This window comes from Lissotriton vulgaris, chromosome 1_1, assembly GCF_964263255.1.
Source record: "Lissotriton vulgaris chromosome 1_1, aLisVul1.2, whole genome shotgun sequence".
NCBI classification, from domain to species: domain Eukaryota; kingdom Metazoa; phylum Chordata; class Amphibia; order Caudata; family Salamandridae; genus Lissotriton; species Lissotriton vulgaris.
In genome coordinates this window covers 850,100,617-850,122,526 of record NC_141685.1, presented here as the reverse complement: position 1 = coordinate 850,122,526, position 21,910 = coordinate 850,100,617, and the positions used below count along the sequence as shown (strand labels likewise).

Here is a 21,910-nt window from a genome sequence, read left to right as displayed (position 1 = left end):
CAATGCCAAGCAATTCCACATCAGTGCTCCGCTGGCCTCTGTTTGATGTTTCAACAGAGGGGTCTCTGCCCAAATTAGACGCCTATCTTCCTTAGGAGTGGGTTTCTTAATATTGTTTTCATGGCAGTTGTTGCTTTGTTTTAGAAGGGTTGTATTTGTGGGCAAATGAATTGTGTGCTCATGATTTATATGGCTGTAGATAGCAGTTGTCCAGTGCCTTATAATTGGGGCTAATTTTTGCAAATTTTACCTGTATTTATCCATATTTATTTTAGGTTTAGTGAAATTCCGATGAAAAGTGTATATTTCTGCATTTATTTAACCAGTTAATGTGCACTCTTGCCTGAACACCTGGCAGGTTTCAATGACACACATATACACACACACTCACACGCAGGTGGCAAATTATGCACGTGCAAGAAAGTATGTACATTTTTGTATCATGATTGTGCAAATCTACTGCTGGCCCTATTTTCCCTAGACTGCTTGCAACAGGGCTGGGCACTATAGCCTGCAAATTCTCTAAAGAATGTGTTCTTGACAACTCACAAAAAGGCTCCAATATGGGCTGATGTTGAAAATGACCACCCCACAGATCTCTTCAACCATGCCAGCTCAGGAACACAATTATACACAAATTTCATATGGGCATCCCCTTGCAGTAACAAGCTAAGCGGATGAATCACATGATGTGCCATATTGTCATTTTTGCATTGTTAACACTATCTGGGTATGTGCACCTCCAGTAGTACCAGTTTAACACCCAAAGCGAGCAGAAAGCAACAGAAATCTGCTGATTCAACCATCGCAATGGGGCTGCAACTGCGTGGCAACAGCTGTCTCTGTTTTTGTTAACTTTTGATCCATTTCAGGTGTAAACAATTTATTTTGGTAATATCTGACGATTATGCAGCAGATCGATTTGCGCCGAATGTGTCAAATCTATAATTATGTGGAAAAATGCCTCTGTCTCGCAGTCTCACAATCCCAGTGGTCCAGCCTATGGCCAAATATTTACAGGGGCAAACACAGGTGGAGATATGTTGAAGGTTACTTTGCATTGCATATTGGGATGAGTGATAAACTGAGTTACAATGCTAAGGAGATGGCTAGTACGTTGACCATGGGTGACGTGTGCAATGCGTTTTAAGGTTCAATTATGATTTGACTTTGTCCTTTTGTGTGGGTTGTTTGGGTGATCAATGCAGGAGACCATGCACCAGACCAAAAACTGGGTTAAGCTCCACACTGCTACACAGATGCTTGGGACCAAGTGATGATATGGTTTTTGGCTAACTTTATCGAACCAGGGATGTTGATGGATATTCTATCTCTTCCAATTGCAGATACTTGCCCTACCACACAGCAGAGATTGTACAGTCCTCTACCAGGTCCCAAGAAGCTACAAACTAACTTTCAAAATGGGCAAGTGGTCAAAGTACAAGAAAGTGTACAGAAAGGAATGGGAGTCTGACCCCGAACTAAAAAAGTGGATTGCCCCTGTAAAAACAGATGAAGCAAAGGCAAACTGTAAATACTGTCACTTACAGCTGCGGGCCCATTACCATGATTTAAAGCTGCATGCATCCACAGCTAGACATCGTGCGCGCATGGACCCACCTAGCCTAACCATGGCATCTTTTGCACAACCAGTTTGTCAGTTATCAAATGACCAGAAAAGGAGAGAGCTTAGGATTGCTGTGCAAACTGCATGTAGCACATCAATCAACAGCATTGACAGACTGGGAGAAATTTTAAGTGAAGACGTTCCTCCTTTCCGTATGCACAGGACAAAGTTCACAGCTTTAATAAATGGACTTTTAGGCCCCTATTTCAAAGGGGAGCTCCTTCAAGATATGGGCAGTTCTCCGTATTCTTTGATCATTGATGAATCCACTGACATTTCTGTAAAGAAACTACTGTGCATCTGTGTAAAATACTTCAGTAAGAAAAGTAGCAGAATTGTGAGTAGTTACCTTGGGATGACAGAACTGCAAGAGGCATGTGCACAAGACATTGCAAATGCACTTCTGGAGTTCCTCAAGGACAGCAGGCTTCCAATTGAAAATATGGTAGGGGTAGGTACAGATGGCGCAAGTGTGATGTGTGGCAAAAACCACTCCACATACACTTTGTTGAGAGAAAAGCAGCCTACTTTGCAGCTTGTACGGTGCATCTGCCATTCGCTCGACATTGTTGCTAGAAAAGCAATGCGGAGTTTGCGCAGCAATGTGGAGTTCATGGTGAGAGAAACCTACAACTGGTTTGCACATTCTCCAAAGCGCCAGGCAGTCTACAGAGATTTATATCAAACTCTGGATGGAGGAATGCCATTGAAGCTTATTTCGCCATGTGAAACGTGGTGGCTTATCATGGCGGATTGTGTGGAGCATTTTCTGGAGCAGTATGATGCTCTAAAGCTGCACTTTTGCAAAGCATCATACGTAGAACATTGCTATGCAGCTAGAATGCTGCAAGAAATGTACAATGACAAGACAAATTATCTCTATCTTATTTTCCTCAAACCTATGTTGCTAGAAATTAAGGTAGTGAACAAAGCATTTCAGCTTGAATTTGGTGATGTCCTCCACATATTCCGGGATTTGCAAACTTTATATAGGTCCACTATGAGAAGAATTGTAAAGCCCAGTGTCTTCAGTACCAATAGTGAGAAGCAATTGTGTAATTTGGATCTTCAAAGTAGTGCCATTTATCTTGGGCAGGAGGATGCTGACCTTGGCCTTGACTTCCGTAAAAAGCTCCAAGAAAGCAAACTGCCTGATGCTGCCAAGGACTGCATAGAAAAACGGTGCACAGACTTTCTTAAAGTTCTGGCAGCAGAGTATCAGATGCGCTTGCCAGATTCACTGAGCCTCCTAAGAAATTTGGAGCTTCTGAAGCCCCAAAATGTGCTTTCAGATTCTAAACCTCTGGTTACTGATTTGCCAAAAGAGTGTTTTGCAGATCCAACACACATATTAGAAACGCAGTGGCGAACAGTGACTTCATGTTCATTCAATACCTCCTCAGGCATGGAATCCTTCTGGATTGAAGTATTGAATTATAGAGATGCAGCTGGGAATCATCGGTTTCAGGAGTTGGCCATGGGCGCCATTAAACTTCTGACCCTACCCATATCAAATGCACAAGTGGAACGAGTGTTCTCACAAATGACCCTGCTTAAAAATGAGAACCGTAACCGAATGGGTCTGAAACTGCTATCAAATATACTCAACATAAAATTTGGACTAAAGCGCAATGGTCTTAACTCCTCTTCGTTCAAGCCCTCGCCGGAACTGCTACCAAAGTTCAACAGCTGTATCTACAATTAATTGTTTTACTGTCTTAACATGCTGCTATTCTTGGCAGTGCCACTGCCAGATTCTATGGTGCTGGTAATCTTGGCAGTGCCTGGCCCAGAAGAAGAAGTTTGTGCACCTTAACGAGTCAGAACAATTTTGCCCACCTCAACCTGCCACTGCCAAACCCTGAAGGATGCTGCTACATTCTGCACTGCCTGGAGCATTTTCCACACCTCACCCTGCCACTGCCTGTCCCTGAAGGATGCTGCTATTTTTGGCAGTGCCACTACCAGACCCAGAAGGATGCTGCTAATCTTGGCAGTAGCACTGCCAGACTATGGGATGCTACTAATCGTGGCAGTTCATGGCCCAGAAGAAGACGTTTGTGCACCTTTACCAGTCGGAACAATTTTGCCCACCTCAACCTGCCACTGCCAGACTCTGGAGGATGCTGCTACATTCTGCACTGCCTGAAGCATTTTCCACACCTCAACCTGCCACTGCCAGACCCTGAAGGATGCTGTTAATCTTGGCAGAACGACAGACTGAGAAGCTGCTAGCCTTCACCATGCCACTGCCAGACTATGGGCTGCTGCTTATCTTGCCAGTGCCTGGCCCAGAAGAACTTTGGCACAATTGAACTTTCCACTGTATGAACAAGGATCTACCATGCTGTTGTCTGGCAAAAAACAGGAGATGGCGCTTGTGTGAGTCTGCAAAATGCACTTGCACTTTATCAGGTATCAGCTCATGGGAACATAAAGCAGCAAGCCCTGCACCCCATGCCTCGAACTGCTCTCTTCTGATGAGTACCAAAAAGTACGAAACATACTAATTTGCGTATGTAAAGAGATGTTCAGCATTGCTTTGGGAGAATTCAAACAAGTGTGAAAAAACATGAAGCATTGGGCTATAGTGCCGTTATTCTGGGGGGCCTGACGTGAGTATGCAAGCTGATGAGCACCTTTCCCAAGAAGAACGTTTTCGCACTTGCAGTCCCCCAAATTGAACCCAGAATATTTTGGGCCGCTTGCTCCACACCATGCGATATCAAGTGAGTGACAGTTTTCCTGACAGACCAACTTTGATTTCAGTGTACAAAATGTAAGTTATCTGATTAATGTGGGAGGAAAACATATAATCCTTGAAATAGAAGTATATTTGTGAATGTTGTAGTCAGGCTACACGTAAGTTAATGGAGTGGCAAAATTGGGCTACTTTTTGCTACTTTGGGCTACTGTTTCGTTGCTTTTGGGCTTGAAAGTTGTGAAAAAATCTGGCAACAACTAACGCCTGGGAAGAAGGGACTTCCCAGGCGTTTCAGCGCTGATGCCGGCTCCTATGCCAGGTCGGGGAACGTGACCTCCGAGCAGGTGCGGGCGCTGGGAAAGGGAGACCTTCACGAGCGCGTTCTCACGGCCGCCGAGGCGCGGCTTCCCAGCTGCCTAGGAATCAAGGTGGGTGCACGCCCGCCGCACACACCAGCTCACACCCCGAGCCAAGCCACAGCCATGTTCTTTCCATTGTACGGACCAGGTGCCACTGGGGGCATATGAAGTAGACACGTAATAGAGGAGGGCAAGCAAACAAATGAATCAGGAGAGCCGAGCCATAGCCGGGCTCTAATCTTGAAGCCCATGCACGAGCTGAGCCCTCAAAATGTTTGCTATGGAAATCACAGACTAAACATCAGGCAAAGTACCATAAAGTCTCTTCAAAATTCAACGTTTATTTCTTTAGCATTCGGAACTTTTAACGTTAATACGACACACTATGCACTGTACTGAGACGTACTTTATTATAAATGGTAGTTGTTAAACATAAACCATTAGTGAACTAAGTGGCAAGGCAATTGTCATGTAATCCCTGTAGTGGGCCAGAATATTATGGAGCATCATCGTAGTCTATTAAATCAAACACAATAGGATTTTGTACAATCGGTATTCTGAACTTACATTTGAAAATGCTTTCATATGCGATAATGAAGAAAAAGTGTATTAGCAAAATATAATACTTGTCTAAGATCCCACAGTTTAGGCAGGGAAGATACGATTTATCCAGTAGCGGTTGGCGAGTTGACAGAGTGGCGTGACGGGGGAGAGCCAAATAACGTGGAAGCTTTGATATTAATACACATTAACAATTAGTGAACGATATTGGCCGGAGATCACACAATTTAAGTGGGGGAAGCTGCAATTTATCCAGGTTTTCCTGTTTCACTTTGTAAAAATCAGCCACTAATGAGCATCTGTGTGTCTTCTCTTTTATGTTAATGCCCCCCCCCCCCCGAGAGCTTGGGGGTGAGTCAGCAGCTGGGGGTCCACCTCTGCACGGTCCATGCTGAGGGAACCTTTGCTGCTGAAGGAAGGAGCCATCCTCCTCTCCCACGGCTGGGGCTGCCTCAAGTCACTTAACCAGTATTGGGAACACCCGCACTCAATGGATAATGGGTTGGCCAAAAAGGAGGGGTATATGGTTTTAATTGCCATAACAGTAGCACAAATGTGTATCGCTGCAAGTTGGCTTAACTCTGAACCCTCCCCACATTTTCTGAATGGAGATCCAGGTTCTTGGTTATCTATAACATGGAGATTGTTATATGACTGCAAAGGGTGAAAGTCGCAGAAATGGGTGGGGAGGTCCGGATATGGCTTTCAGTTAATCAATGGATTGATGGTTTGTCCTGAAATCCATATTGCGGTCCCCCACTCGTGGACAATGTAGTTTGGGTGTGGTTTATACATTTTTTTATTTGTTGCTTTGTTTGCACTGCCCATTATATATTTTGGAGATGCTCCTATGGCCCTGCATGCTTGATCTCTCGAACCAAACCCTCTCTTGTAAATAGGGCCACTTTCATGGAGGATATCTATGCTTAATTTATGGAAGTACTGTATGTTGCATTCACACTGATTTTTTTGCTATATTGCACTAAAATGTACTGGACAATATTTATTGCTAATTTGCAGTTTTCTAAAACCCATGTGCTGTATTCCCAAAGGGTACAACTGATCAACTGTTATTGTTTTTTAAGCGGTATTAAGAGAACTATTTCACTTGGTGGGAATCTGAACTGTGCTCCTTCTGTGGTTTTAAATGCAGATCAAATGTAAAAGAAAAATCAACTAAGGCTTTGCAAACATCAATGCCCCTGCATTTGTTTTATTTGCTCCTCCTTCCTATTGTTCTTTGCCCCATGCCCCTCTCATATACCCTTGTCCTATTCACATGCTATCCCCATTGCCTGCCCACTTTACTCCCATGGACGTGCTTCTATTGCCTCTGTGCCGTAGCACTCCATGCCCTACGCAGGGCTCCCCAACATCTGTCTCTCTCATGATCACTAACAGTCTGCATCTTTTTAGGAAAGTAAGCTTTGCTACAATGACTGTGTAATCTTGTGTTATTAAGTTGTCGGGTCTACAACATAAATATTACCTGGAAATAAAGGGGCCCAGGAGTTCACCAGTGTCCTTAAATGTTTTTGAATTCTGGAAATATACAGCCGCAGAGTACAACATGACTAAAACATATTGGCAAAGCCATAGACGAGACCTATTGGCTATAGCAATGCTTGTTTCACATGTAAAGACTACCTAGGAAAAGTTTCCACCTCTATGAGTACTAGTTTAACATCCAAATACAGTACAAACAACTGAAAGATGACCTGTTAAACTTTGCGTAGGGCCTTCCACTGCACGACAACACAGGTCACTGTACTTTTAGTAATTTTTGATCCTTTTGAGCTAGACGTCATTTTTTTGTTAAGATTGGCATATTATGCAGCAGATGATGGCCCCAGAATCGCATGGATGGTGCAGTAATTTCTTCTGGTAATTTCTCAATACCAAAACCTCATGCTACCTCTATTTACTGCTGAAAAGCTGTTGGGCCCTTCACACCATGTATTACCTTCAGGAGATTTAAATAAACCTGAACAGTCAAAAATGCAATTAATATTTTAAGCCAATAAAGAGAGTTGTTGAGTATTTTAAAGTGTTTTATTTTCTAGTCAAAAGTTAAGTTTTTCTCTGACCCTTTATTCGTTAGTAAAATATCAATCAGGTTACAGAATTTAGAGAACAGGAAAAATAGCATTAATACAGAACACATTACAGTCTGCATATAAGCATTACATGTAGGAAAGAAAATGTGGCGCAAAATGTCATTCAAAATTCTTAAAGACATTCTAAGGAAAATAGTCTTGCAAGGCTAATCAAAAATCAAATAGTTTGCAAAAATCTCCCATTAAGAGAAATATATGCATAAGTCAAATCTTTTCAGACCTAATTCATTAGTCAAAGCATAAACTTAAAGTTCAGCATCTAATTCTATCTTAATCAGCTGCACTCTCTGTCTGTCTGTGTCTAAAGAGGAAAACAGCCCGCCCTTCACAAGGCCTCAAGGAATGTGGCCTGCAGTGCCAAAATATGACGTGCCAGGACTTTGGAAGAAAAAATCACCAGGGAACCTCCCACCTGACTCTCCTCGTAAGCCCAAGGCTGCACCCGTGACGATCTCGTACCTAACCCATAGAATGAAGCAAAGCCTAAGCCAAAATGAGCAAGAAACCAGCTGAGCTAAGAAAGCCATATGAGCCTAGAAGCCAAAGTCCACCTCCAGAGAGGTCATTATTTATACTCTAATTCTTGACAGTCGACACAAAAATGTTGCATCTTCAGGAAAACTTGTACGTGATTGGTCAGTCATGATGGCAAGAGTTCTCACTACCCTGACTCAATCTAAAATCCTGACTATACCAGTTTTAACAAAAGAAGCCTACATGAATAAATACATTTATATACGTTTGCAACGTTTACTAGGAAAAATGTTTCATTCTAATTCTCTTCCTTCCTTTTACAGCGCAGTAGGACGGATATTTTAACTAACTGGTACATTGGCACAATCACAAGAATGTACAGTTCAAGATGGCCTTGACTTCTTCGATTTGAGGAAAGCTGCCACAGTCTGTGCATGCACTCTTTTCTGAAAATGCAAGTCATAGCCTTGCTGGATTCACAGGCAGCCATTTAATTGTAGGCCCCAAAAAAAACAGACACAAAGAGAATATTAATTTCATGTAAATCAGCCCATTATGTTTCCCAACTCCATACTAATACCCCTTATAAATGTTTACCTAGCCAAGCTATTAGTTTCAAGCAACATTTCTATTATTTATGACAACATGCAAAATAAATGTGCAATGTGCAACATAGCATTTTCATGCTTTAATGTAAATTTTAAAAGCACACACAGTTAATACAGAGCACATAGCAACATGCTTTAGTGTTTTAGATAGCTATTCATGCAACAAAGCATTTAGCCCCCTGTGTAGTGTTTGGTTCTTTATATTATTAATTCACACACATTATAAAAAGAGGTGTTATTAACTGAAAATGTTTATCAATATATGCAACAAGTCAAAGTCTTTTAAGACAGAAATAGTGAATTTAAATTGCAAGGTATGAGCTGGGAAGAGAGAAACACATTCTATTAATCTTCAAAGCTAAAAAGGCCACTTTTCTCTACACTGAAAAAAACACGTTAAGTCAGCAAAAGCATTTCAGACTGAATAGGCCTCACTTTCATATTTTTCATGTGCCATGTTTTTAACTTGCACCAAAATGTGCGTGGCAATTTAAATGCAGTCTGTCTGAAGCACAAAAAATAAAACAATGCCTGACTGCAGATGAAATCTGCTCCATCAGCATCATTTCACTGGCCCTGTTTATAATTCTATTTCTTCTTGTTTTATTTCAGATATAGTAGTTTAAGTGGGTTACTGCATTTTTAAAACATCTTTTTATAGTTTCGATTTTTCGGAACCGAGAACCCTTGTTTTTGGGTTGCACTCGTGTGATGTTTTTTATATAAGAGTAAAATACATTTTACATCTAAGGCTTAATGAAAAGAATTGGACCAAAAAGATAGTTAGATGGTTGCACCATTGTAATATAATATACCATGCTTTAAAGGTAATGAAAGAGAAATTAATTTCCCTGCTTAAGATGAAAATAGCCCTAATTAATGTCTATTCAAGACCTGTGACCAATAGACTAGAATCCGCCACCATAGACCATTTAGGGCGTTTTATTCCAACCTTGGATCCAGCGACCTTGCTGATCATAGGAGGTGATTTTAATTGCCAATTCGAGCCACTAACTGACCAAACCCATGAGCCTTCCTCAGAAGAAGCTCTATACTGGTTAATTTCTGATCCCCCAGATCACTCCTATCAAAGTATGGTCCCCTCTGGCCATGCAACTCCACTCACTTATGTTATCCCACTCTCTGAGGGCATGCAACGGGAGGACAATGTCTGACCTTCCTGGTCAATTTACATTTAATAGAGATGGCCATGGTGGAAACTAGAACCTGGGGAAAAGTTATTGATTTCTATGTTCAGCAGATGCAGGATAGTGACCACAATGCCTTGATTCCAAACTGGAAGTTGGGGAATCTTGGCGTGTCCACCACCCGTACCCACACAGCAACCGAGCCTAGTGCTCTAAAGACCACCAACAACAGAAGGAAAGTTAAATGGAGCTGTATCCAACACTCTTCCCTCAAATTGGCTAAAGTTTACCAGCTAGCAATACCTTTGATAGCCAGACTGTGGGAGGTGGGACAGTTGGAGGCACCTGCAAGGGATAGAGACATGGTCAAGAAAATTCATGAGGAGCTAATTGTAAATCTGACCGTTGTATTCTATCCGGTAACACTAAAGAGGGAAATAAACCGACCCAAATTCTCTTGGTTTAACAACCAGTGCCGCAAAGCAAAACAGGAGCTTATGCAAGCAGTGAAGGCTAAAGGCAGGCCTTAGGTATAGGAAGATTATGCAGCAGAAAAATAAAGAATGGGAAAATGAGAGGTGGGATGCCCTCAGGATTGCCTTTAAGAATAACTATCTTAAATTGCTTTGGAGGCTAGTGAGCACTGGAGAGGGGGAAGGACGTTCGGCTATAGAGCCCAACATAGCGCCCGAAGTTTGGGAGTCACACTTTGGGTCTCTGTATGACTGTGCGGCTGATGGTCCCACCAGCTCAGATATCCAGAGTATAACTCTGAAGCATTGTCAGGAGGGGAGCTGGGACAAATCATTGATGGATGTTGGAAATGCTATTAACAGCTTGCACCCCTACAAAGCCCCTGGTCTTGACAAACTCCCGGGGGATCTCCTTCCGGAGGAACCCAAAATATGGGCCCCATATTTGTGTGCCCTATTCAATGCTATTCTGAAGGGCATGAATCTTCCCCCCCACCCCGATACTTGGAATGGCGCTGAGATAGTATCCATATTCAAAAAAGGCTGCCCTCTGCTACCCTCTAACTACAGACCCATCAGCTTAATTGACATCACTCAAAAACTGATGGGATGGGTTCTCTTGGACCGGATACAGGGGTGGATTGAGGAGGAGGAGATTTTGAGTCCCTACCAGGCCGGCTTAAGATCAAACATGTCAACCGTGGACCAGATATTTAGATTACAGCTACTTTTCTGGGAAACGGTGAAGATGGAGGGTGGCAGCCTCTATCTTATATTTGTTGATCTGAAGTCGGCCTTCGATCTTGTACCCAGGAAGAAGCTTTGGGAAGTGCTTAGCGACCTTGGGATTCCTCCTTACCTCCACAATGTGTTAGTGAGGCTACATACTGGCAACTATGTACAGGTTAGATGTGGAAAATATGTGGAACTCTCCACACGCTTTCCTGTCAAAAAGGGGGTGAGACAGGGATGCGATTCAGCCCCCACCCTATTTTGTCTCTATATCAATGGGCTTATTGACTTTCTTAACATAAAAGACACTGATGCCCCAAAGCTAACCAAGGGGAAGATACCTGCGTTGATGTTCTCGGATGATACCTTGCTATTGTCAAAGTCACCTCTAGGTATACAACGCATCCTGGATGGGTTTGCACAGTTTTGCAATATGAGAGGTTTGGAGATTAACTTATCCAAGACTAAATTTATGGTCTTCAACCCTCCCAAGAGTATGTGCCCAAACCCCTCTCTCAACGCTATCCTCCTTGAAAAAGTGAGGATATTCGATTATTTGGGTATTACATTGTCTGAGCAATTTGGGTGGGGCCCCCAGATGGCCAAAGCAAGACTTAGGCTAACCCAGACAATGGCCGGGATCATGAAATTGTTTAGAACATCTGTATATAAGTCAGCAGCTCCTGTGGTAGGGATATTCAAGGCCCAAGCAAGGGGGGCTACACTATATGGGGCGGAGCATTGGGGGCATTGTTCTACCTCTGACCTCGTCAAGCTGGACAACTTTATGAGACCGCTTATAGGCCTTCCACATAGCACCCAATTAGTTCCCCTCTGTATGGATCTGGGCATGAGGCCAATTGATGAAGAGATTGCCCTTAGGCCTCTGACTTTTTAGCACCGGGTATGGGTAACTCCAGAGCTGTTATCCTACGAAGTCGAGCTAAAGGAGCTCCTCCCAAGATTAAATTCCAGTAAAATTCCGTGGCTGGCCCACATAAGGAATCTCTCCACTAGGCTTGGCAGGTCAGAGCTATCCTGTGCTTTGATATCCAGGCCGGACCTTGTAAAACACTACAGGCAATCCAACCTATTGTCCCTCCAGGAAAGTGTCAAAGAGGGCAGGCTGACGATGGAGTTCCTACAAATAAAAGAGGTATATTGAAAAGCACTCTTCCTGGATGTAATTTACCCTCCTATTGCTAGGAAATTGTATCTGCAGAGTTCAGATTGGGGATTCTAACTTTGGGAGCGCACACTGAGAACTCAAGTGTGTGTCCTGCATGTAATTCAACGGCGAGTCTGAAATCCATGTACTGTTTTTCTGCCTTGCATATGTTTTGCCTCGTAAACGCTGGATAATCCAACTATGTAAAAACCTACGGTTTGTCCTTTGCTTAGAGGCTTACAGAGTTAAAATGTGATGCTGATCCTCCAATCGTATTTGCTGTATCTCGTTTTTTAAATGTTATGTGGGACATTAGGAGAAGGTTTTTAAAGCAATTATAGGTGAGGATCATTTGGAAATCATTATTGTATGCCACATTCTGTGCGCTTCTAAAATGAAGCACAACAAATTATGTAAACTGTTTATTGCATTTTAATTATTGTTTTTATGCATTTTAAATTGTTGTGTGACTGTCAGTCGTTTTAATCTTGCACAAATGTATGGGATTGTAAATATTGATTAGTTTGTGTAAATGTTTGAAGATTTTTCAATGTACTTTTATGGCTCGATTGGCGAAATAAAGTTTTCGACTGACTGAAATTAATTTTTTATTTATGCTCTTTTCATGCAGGCTGACACAATGTTGAAGATGGGGTTTCAGCAGCAAGTCTTGGATGTTTTGGAAAGCACGTCCAAAGATCATCAGACCATACTAGTATCTGCTACTATTCCGACGAGCATAGAGCAGTTTGCAAATCAGCTCTTGCACAATCCCCTCAGGATAACTGTTGGGGAAAAGAATCTACCTTGTTCCAATGTGCGTCAAATTATTCTGTGGGTCGAAGAACCTTCCAAAAAGAAGAAATTGTTTGAAATTTTAAATGTAAGTTTAAATATTTATAAAATGTCTTCTATGCTTGCTTCTACCAACCCCACAAAGTATTGCTGAAGACTCAATGATCTTCTTTTACTTAGTGGTTTGTGACTTCTAATCCTGTACAGGAATTTTGCAAATTAATTATGAGTGTTTAGTTTTAAAATGATTCAAATTTGGTGAAAAACATGGCCAGTTAGGGGAAGTTTTGCTAGCTTTTGAGTCTTTTTACTGGGTCATCACATTCTTAAAAGTGAACTAGATGTTGTCTTGATTCTCACTCTGTTGGGGTAGCTAAGCCTTGTTAAAATCGCTGAAGTGATGTTTTGAGGACTTAAGATTACATTTAGCAAGGGCTGAGAGAACCAGCACGAACACCTAAAATCCAGACTACTGGATGTGCAGGACATAAGAACTCATTTCACTACCGGACTTGCAGTTGAAAGCAAAATTCTCCCATGCTCAAATTTTCTCATGTCACTTGGCGTGAACAGGGGGAGAGGCTTTGTGTTACTCACAAGGGTTACTATCCTTTTTGGGTGAAGTGTGCTTGAATAACATCATGTATTCATCATAGAGGTTCTGTGTGCACTGTGGTGTTGACACAATTTGGTGTTGCCATTTTTTTTTCAAATTAATCCAAGCAAAATGATCTTTTTTAGATAGTGTTCCGTACTTTGTTTTTAAGGGAAAGCAAAAACAGCCTCTGCTTTGAGTGGTAGTTTCGAGAAGGCTTCCTTTTGAGGTCTTGTTCCAGTTGGCTATTGGCATTTGTATGGCCAGTATTTGTATTATCTGTTGGTGTTATGTTGCTTTGGCCTTTTGGAATTATTACTCTGTAGCTATTCTTAACAAAATGAATATGGTTTTATGTGTTCCCTCCCTCCTTTAACGATTGCCAGACTGGGTTGAAGAAAAGGGGAACTGTTGCTTTATTAAGTGCAGCATATTTGTATTTGGTATGGATCTCTAGTGTCCTAGGAATTGACTCCACTGCCTCGCATCGTCAAAACCCTAACGTAGCAAAGACATTGCCCAACATTTTCTTTCTCACACAGTTTTTTTTTAATGCCACTCAATAAAATTGTGTTTTTCAGGATGCAAAGCTCTTCCAACCACCTGTTTTGGTGTTTGTGGACTGCAGGCTTGGAGCTGATCTTCTGAGTGATGCTGTTCACAAAATCACAGAGCTGCAGTGCGTCTCGATCCATTCAGAAAAAACTCAGAGCGAACGAACACGTATTCTTCAGGTTATTTTTTTTTTCAAGTGGATGACTCTTTTATGATTAGACGAAATGTTTTTCATCAGTAAACCACAGTTCATAATCAAACAGATGTATCTCTTTATGTTTACTTGTATGTCATATCTGAACAGATTAAACTTTTTAATTACCTAGGAGATCATGGCAAAAGCATGTATCTAGCTGTGTTGTTTTTCATTATTTAAGCAAGGTAATGTTTTGGGGAAGCTCATTGTATACTTTGACAACTGTGCTGGTTACAACCAGAAATGTCAAAGAACTGGAGTGGAGTTCCACTCCTATCCTGGATGCACAGCTTAATCCCTGCATCATTACAAAGATCACACGCTTTTTTCTTTTGTTTAAATCCATTTATTTCGTGGTATTCCAAACTTTCTTCATACTTTTGTTTTTTATCTTGTCCCATGAGAAGCATCATGTCTTCAAATATTTCTAATAGAACAGATATGCACATGAGGCCTTTTTCTGAAGTAGGTAATAAACATGATTAATCCTCGTAGTAGATATAATACCCAATGCATTCGTCAGGGGTTTACTACAAATTACAAGAAATCAACTTTAGATAAACTGTTCCATTTTACTAGTTCAATCATCACCCAGTGCATGCCTGCTTAAAATACTATCCCTGTACTTGACGTTTTTCCCTCTAAATGTATGACAAAATGCTGAAAAGCAATGCCCAAAGGAGCACATGGCCATCCCTTATTCCTCTCCCTATTCCTTTCTAAGCCACTCAATCGTTTTCCCCATAAACATGGCTTTAGCTTCCCCTATTCCCTCAAAGAAAATATCCACAGCCTTCTCCCGTACCTGCGTTGTCAGCTTAATCTCCTTCCCAGCGTACTCTTTCCTTCCACCAGTCCATAAAAAGGCATTATCACCTGCTTCCTCTTTAACCTTACAGATGTAACTTCCCCCTTCCCAATTAACCAATTTCACGCACCTCCCTACTCTTCTTCCCTACAATTCCATCAACCATTATTTCAAACCCTCCGTTCCTCCATTTTCTTATCTTTCAGGCTGAATTCTACTGGAATTACTCCTTATGTGTCATGAACCTCCCCAGGCAACTTAGTAAAATACACCGCCCACCCACTGCTGGCATCTATAACGTCAACAATACGATATAGCCTTAAACTTATCATTTAAGCAAAGTTGGTAATTAAGTACTTTTTTCGCAGTCATAAACCTTAAGTATCAACATAGATGGTAATTAACCACCTGAAATGCACATTTTAGCTGGAAGCTGTAGCCTGGCTTTTATGATCTTTTGGTATAGCGGCTCCTGTATCTCGATGCTGGCTCTTATACCGATGAAAGACTACATCACAAATACAGACAAGAGCTGCAGTGTGGAACTTTTCGCACCTTCACAAAGAATTGTTTGGTGTCAGATGTGCAGGATAGCCATGTCTTTTTATTGATGTTATTGGCCAAACACCGCATCTAAGTAAATTGTTGACATTGTGCGAGTTGGGTTTATTGGGTTTACGGTAATACAATTCTATTAAAATCTGAGCCAAAAACCCTCATCTGGACATACCCACTTTCCTCAATTAACATTACTTTTAGAAAAAGCTTTCTTCTAGTCTTTACCCAACACATACTTTTAACTTTCTCTAGTTGAAGTACAGTGTGTGGTTTAATAGCACACACTTGAACACTGTATGGAAAGTGTTTTGCAAAGATTTTTTTTCAAACCTGCACAGAGTTGGAACCCCTGGTGAATTACATAATTAGGAAAAAAGCCTAGAATGGGATAGACTCTACGAAGGACTTTAGAATTGAGATAGCATTTAATGTATGCTACGACGTTCCATATTCTCTAATAGAGAACAACTTGAGACCTGTATTCAAGACCTCTCCAGCTTGCGATGTATTGTGCCTGATGTTACTTTCATTTACATTTATAATTTATTTACCCTTTGCTCAGGGATTTTAAAGTTGTATTTTTTTTAAATAATGTATTTTTGCTTTTCCAAATCCTTTGACACTTTGCACATAGCTTCAGCTTTCAAGGGTGACTTTAATCTGTAGAATAAGAGAAATTAGGTTTGTGCAGGATATGGTATCCCCAGAGGAATATCGTACATGTCCTCTGATGATAGTTTTCTTGATTATCTAAGAGCTCTCTAATATTGTGGCGTATGCCCCAATCAAATTTTCTTTTTAAAATTTCTCTTTATTAATGACTGTATGAGAACAATAAACCATCTATCGCAGATAGTTATTGTTGAGGTCATAAACGCAGTTATTTCAGATTAATTGCCACCTTTATGTCCTTCATGTGCTCCCCATCAAACATTTGGTATCCTGTTGCATTAATGTCAACCTCAATCGAGACCAAATGTTTGTCCGCAGCTTAACCTGAAGGATCCATTAACCAAGGGATTGTCAAGGCCTTTTGTTTGAAAGTATGGTGGCTAGTAAAGAACTGTGCGATAGCTCTAGATGTTATGCCTGCTTGACCTTAAGTGTGAATGAAAAGGAGACTTAGTATGCAGCTCGTATAAGCTGTTTTGTGAGCTTTGCTTGATCAACCAAATAGGTTGCTGCAGGGTGTGCACTGAGCCCGCCATAATTGGAGCCTTATGTTGCAAGAATGCCAAACCCACTATTTGGTCTCTCCTGTGGCGTGCTCAATCTCCCTCATATTTAGGCTGAATTACATGTTCTGTGTGAATGTAGGTTTAGACATCTACCGTTACATGTTTGGCACTTTGTGTTTTTAAATCTGAAGGTCCCTGTTAAGCGAATTTGGCTGTTTGCTACACATGAACGAATGTTTTTTCAAATAGCCCAAATATAAATCTAATATCTGCTCACATTGTAGCAGAGCCTGAAGCATTCAATAGTAATTGGTACGCCTTATTTTTGTGGGTTTTTTTGTGGTGGAGGGGGGCAAAGAAAAAGGATTGTACGTTGAGGTAAGTGATGGTCTGAACTTTGCAAAACTAGAGAAAGAAACAGTTAACTACTGTATTAGTGCACATGAAAACAAAGGTTCATTACTAATGTCTGACTTCTAAAACACATATCTTAACTGTATTTCATTTTATCCAGGGGCTGCTGCAAGGAGAATATGAAGTTGTAGTGAGCACAGGAGTACTTGGACGAGGCCTTGATTTGGTCAACGTGAAATTAGTAGTAAACTTTGATATGCCTTCTAGCATGGATGAGTACGTTCACCAGGTAATGTCTTGGTTTTACATATATGCAGTTTTTATAATGGATGTTTTTTTAAAATAAAAATGTTGGTTTGTTAATAATCATCTGTCTGAACCTACCCACCACACATTAATTGTATTAAGATTGAAAAGACAAATACCTTTCTACAGTGCGGGATGTCTCTCTTGCTATGTCGCATCTGTAAAATACAAATGTAAATTATACGCTGCGGAACATTGTTCATCCATTTCAATGTGAAACTACAGTTGGTGCTTTTCCAACTTTTACCTATTAAAAAAACACTTTTCAGAACTTTTCTCGCAAAATCTGTTATATTTAAGGGGAAAAGAAAATACTGTATTTCCATTATCGTGTGGGTGTTTTAAGAAGTGAGACTGAAATAGTCTTTTTATGCCATGAATTCTCCGTTAGAGAGTCAATGGTAAGCACTTAGATATTTCACATTATCTGCATTCCCCCTAGGTTCAAAGAGTATATCTTTCGAAAAGCCAGTGAGCTTTTAATCTTTTGCCCTCAAGCCAATAGAAGTCCCTGCGCACAGTGACTATTTTTACAATCTCCCCAGTAGATCTTTGAATGCTAGGCAAAAACATTTTATACTTTAAGCTCTTCACAGTATTTCTGATTGCCTCTATATCCTACTCTTGTCTTTTTCAAACTTTTATGAACCTGACCCCGGGCAGAAAAGTTTTGTAAGCTGGTGAAAACAACGCTGTGCACACTTGCTAAATCAAATGTCTGCCCATATGTGGTTGCGGCCTATCTGGGTACAGATGTAAGTTGGTCTTGTGGATAAGTTAATGAGTTTGGAACCTCCACATGGGTCTTAATCCTAGCTTTATTTCTATCCAAAAATTGCTTGATTATGTTCCATTGCTGTCCTGCTAGGTTAGCTTCTTACGCTTATCCACTCTGAGCTCCAATCCTTTCTTCATATAAAAAAAAAGAAAAGCAAAATAAATGCAATGGTACATACAATCTGCCTAAGCCTTGTGTATGTCTGCTGGTTACAGTAGGTCGCCAAGAGCCACAGGCCACAGCCAGGCAAACCTGAGATGTTGATACAACACCATACATCAGAAGGTTTGGTGGTTCAGGCATCCACCAGCAGGGTAAATCCAATTAATTCTCTATGATGCCTCCTGACAGTCCAAACGAATGGAGACATTCAGGAAGCTGATTTCCCCTCCAGCATAGCCCTCCAGTTAGTGATTGCCAGCTGTTTGCAGTGGAGATATACCCATGCTTTATGGAATGTGCTTTGCAAGATCATGCCGGCCGTGCCTGAGGAATTTCGGGTCATTCTGGCACAAACCATCCAGGATGGTCTGGAGGCAACCAGATATATTATATGTTCAGGAATGGACACCACCGACTGCTTGGGTAGAGCAATTAGCACTAATGTGGTGGTTTGGCATCACACTTGGATGAGGTCCACAGACTTCTCTGGTGAGACCTCTATATTGGCTATTCCATACGATGGGTTTCGCCTGGTTGGCAACAAGGTTAATTCCATAGGAACGCAGGGCCACAGCATGCTCCTTAGGCTATTTTACCCTTGCTAGACAATACCCTCGACAATGTTGTCCCTTTCAAGACCACTCCAGAGGGCTGCTTTACACGCAATACCCACTCCCACCACCTGTGCAACTGGCACCTCAATCCTTTCGGGGACCAGGCCAAAAGGAGCAACTTACTTCCCAGTCCCCACCCCACACCCCTGCAGCATCAGCCTTCAAGCTGCTCTAGTTTGTCCTTAGTGGCACACAAGCACCCTGTGGGAGGCAGGATCAGATATTTCCTCTAAGGTTGCTAAACTATAACCTCCAACAGGTGGATCCTTCAGATTGTTTAACATGGCTATGCCCCGACGTTCCATTTTGATCTGCATCTTCCACCTAGATCAGAGCATCTTACTGAGGAGCAACTACCCATCTGGAACTAAGAAGTGGAAGCTCTTTTTGCCAAAGCAGAGGTAGAGAGGTTCCCCGAACCAGAGATAGGGACTGGCAGTTACTCTCACTTCTTCCTTGCACTCTGCATGCCTCCTTGTGGAAGGACAAATTCAAGATGCTCACATTGGCCTAGGTTCTGTCTGGCTTGGATCCAGGTGACTGGATGATGGCTTTGCACCTGCAGGGCGCTTACCTTCAAGTACCCGTCCTGCAGTCCCACAGATTCTACTTGTGGTTTAAGGTGGGCCAGGAACATTTCCAGTTTGCCATGCTCCCCTTAGGCCTTCCCAGTGCCCTTCTAGTGTTCACAAAAGTGCTGCAGATGAGGCAGCCTTCTTTGGAGGTTGGGGATTACAGTGTTTCCTTCCTCAGTAACTGGCTGTTAAAAGCGTGCTCGCCACAGTCCGTTGTAGACCACCTCCAAATGATGCCGGACCTCTTGACATTGTTATGGGTCTCTCTCAACATGTCAAAGTAACACCTGACGTCTTCACCAATGCTCCTTTTAATTGCAACCATCCTAGATAAGGCACAGTTTCAGACCTTCCCTCAATCAGAACCAGTCCAGGACATTTGGGCTACGATCCCGATGTTTCATTCTTGGTCCTGGGTATCGGTGAGAGTGACTCTGGAGCTTCTGGGCCTCAAGGCCTCCTGCTTCCTAATAGTCTATTACACCAGGTGGCATATGCAGGCTCTGCAGGGCGCAGAAGCAGGGGAACCTGTAAGGTTCCATCCAAGTTTCAGAGGAGACTGCACAGGACCAGAAGCTGTGGTAGAATCATAATTGGACTGGTGACACGCTTCCTGCTTCCAACCAGAGCTGACAGTAGTGACCGATGCATCACTGCCAACATGGGGACGTCATCTGAGAAAAGTGGCGATCAGGACTGTGGTCTCTTGCAGAGACCTTGCTTCACATCATGAAAGCCTTTCTACCATCTGTCAAAAAGGGATTGGTTCAATTTCTCAGTGATGACGTTTTGCTAGGGTGATACTGCAGCAAACATGGGGTGGCAAGGTGGGGTCCTAGGCCATGTGCCAAGAAGCACTTTGTCAGTGGTGCTGGCTGGAGCATCGGGTATATGGGTATTTCCTTGGCTGAAAGCTACCTGGCCGAATATTTGAATGCCAGGGCAGAAACTCAGCTGGCGGTGCCAGCAAGATCACAAATAGTGGCTACACTCCAAAGTAAAAGACACACAATTGATGGACAGAATGCAGAACAAATCAAAACATTCACCCCCAGTCAAGAGATCTGGGTTAAATCCATCATTCTTTTGCTCACCATGCCACCCTAGTTTAGACCTTGCCATATGCAAATCAGTCTTGACCCTGTGCCCCATGGGAACAGTCCAGCCCGAACTGCCAAGCTATGTCCTCCCTGGACCGGAAATAAGCATCCTAGGACCGGTTTCGGGGTTTCACCCCTCTTCAGCCAGGATAGCTTGATTCCATTGGCACAGTGAGCCCAGGACCCACGTCTGGGCATACCTGGTACACGTAGGGCGAGAAAGCAAAAGACACACAATTGATGGACGGAACACAGAACAAATCAAAACATTCACCCCCAGTCAAGAGATCTGGGTTAAATCCATCAGTATTTTGCTCACCATGCCACCCAAGTTTAAACCTGGCCATATGCAAATCAGTCTTGACCCTGTGCCTCATGGGAACAGTCCAACCCGAACTGCCAAGCCAGGTCCTCCCTGGACCGGAAACAAGCATCCTAGGACTGGTTTCGGGGTTTCACCCCTCTTCAGCCAGGATAGCTTGAATCCAGTGGCACAGTGAACACTCCAAAGTGGCATAGTGCATCTGCCAGCAATAGGGAGAACATTGGTTAGACCTTTTCTCCACCACAGAAAATGCGCTTTGTCGAACCTTTTGAGCATTGTAGTTCCTAAGAAGGCTCTCTCGGAGACGCATCCTGAATGGAGTGGGGCTTTAGACTTCTGTATGTCTTTCTGTCACTACCTCTCATACTTAGAGTTCTGAAGAGCAGGAACGTCCGGGCATAAGTCATTCTCATGGCTCCGGATTGGTCAATGAAAATGTATCCAGAACTTCTTATACAGAATTTTAACTGCAGATTCCTCACCTTTGGAATATTCCCCAGGTGTCAGACTGGATCCGGAAACTTTTTCAGCATTACCTCTGCACAGCAGTACGTGGAGCTGTGTGGCTCCCCACTGACTGTTATGCCCTGGAAATGACGTACTGAGCCTATGTGTGCCCCACTCTAGCATACGGATGTCTGTTCTTTACTTTCCACGCCACCAGACATGGATCCGGAGCTACCTCTCTTCTCTTTGAGTCAAATATTTTACAGTGTACAAGCGAAAGGCCTCCACCCAAAAAAGGTTTTAAACACTCACCAGGTTTGTTTGTAGTGATTGGGGTGGAACCATAATTCTAAAGCCTCCAGTCACTGTACGTCGATAAACCCAAAGGCCACACGGAACAGCAATGCTGACTTCATCAATGTTGGAGGATGCTGCATCCATTGTGCTTTCCGACTCGGAGTGGGTGCCGTTCTGACCTCGAACGGGGCCAAGACCGGTTTCCACCATACTACAGTCTTCTGCCCGTTGACCCACTTTCTGTCCAACCTACGCAAGGCATATCCCATACATTACAATTATTGTTTGGGATTCAT

At 42.4% G+C, this 21,910-nt stretch overlaps 2 protein-coding genes across 2 annotated transcripts in view; both read left to right on the top strand.

Annotated features, from left to right (window-relative positions):
- DDX59 (DEAD-box helicase 59) overlaps positions 1-21,910 on the top strand; it is a 145,513-nt gene that overhangs the window by 77,414 nt on the left and 46,189 nt on the right. The window contains exons 4-6 of the mRNA XM_086957770.1: positions 12,603-12,854; positions 13,943-14,095; positions 17,171-17,299. Of these exons, the coding sequence (XP_086813896.1) occupies positions 12,603-12,854; positions 13,943-14,095; positions 17,171-17,299 (534 nt within the window). The remainder of the gene's footprint in view (positions 1-12,602; positions 12,855-13,942; positions 14,096-17,170; positions 17,300-21,910) is intronic.
- LOC147748009 (uncharacterized) lies at positions 1,422-3,332 on the top strand. Its single transcript, XM_086942422.1, has one exon. It carries the CDS (start codon positions 1,422-1,424, stop codon positions 3,330-3,332), a length of 1,911 nt encoding a protein of 636 aa, XP_086798548.1.

Coding starts and splice junctions, on each gene's coding strand:
- LOC147748009 (XM_086942422.1), top strand. CDS start 1,422: ATGGGCAAGTGGTCAAAGTACAAGAAAGTGTACAGAAAGGAATGGGAG.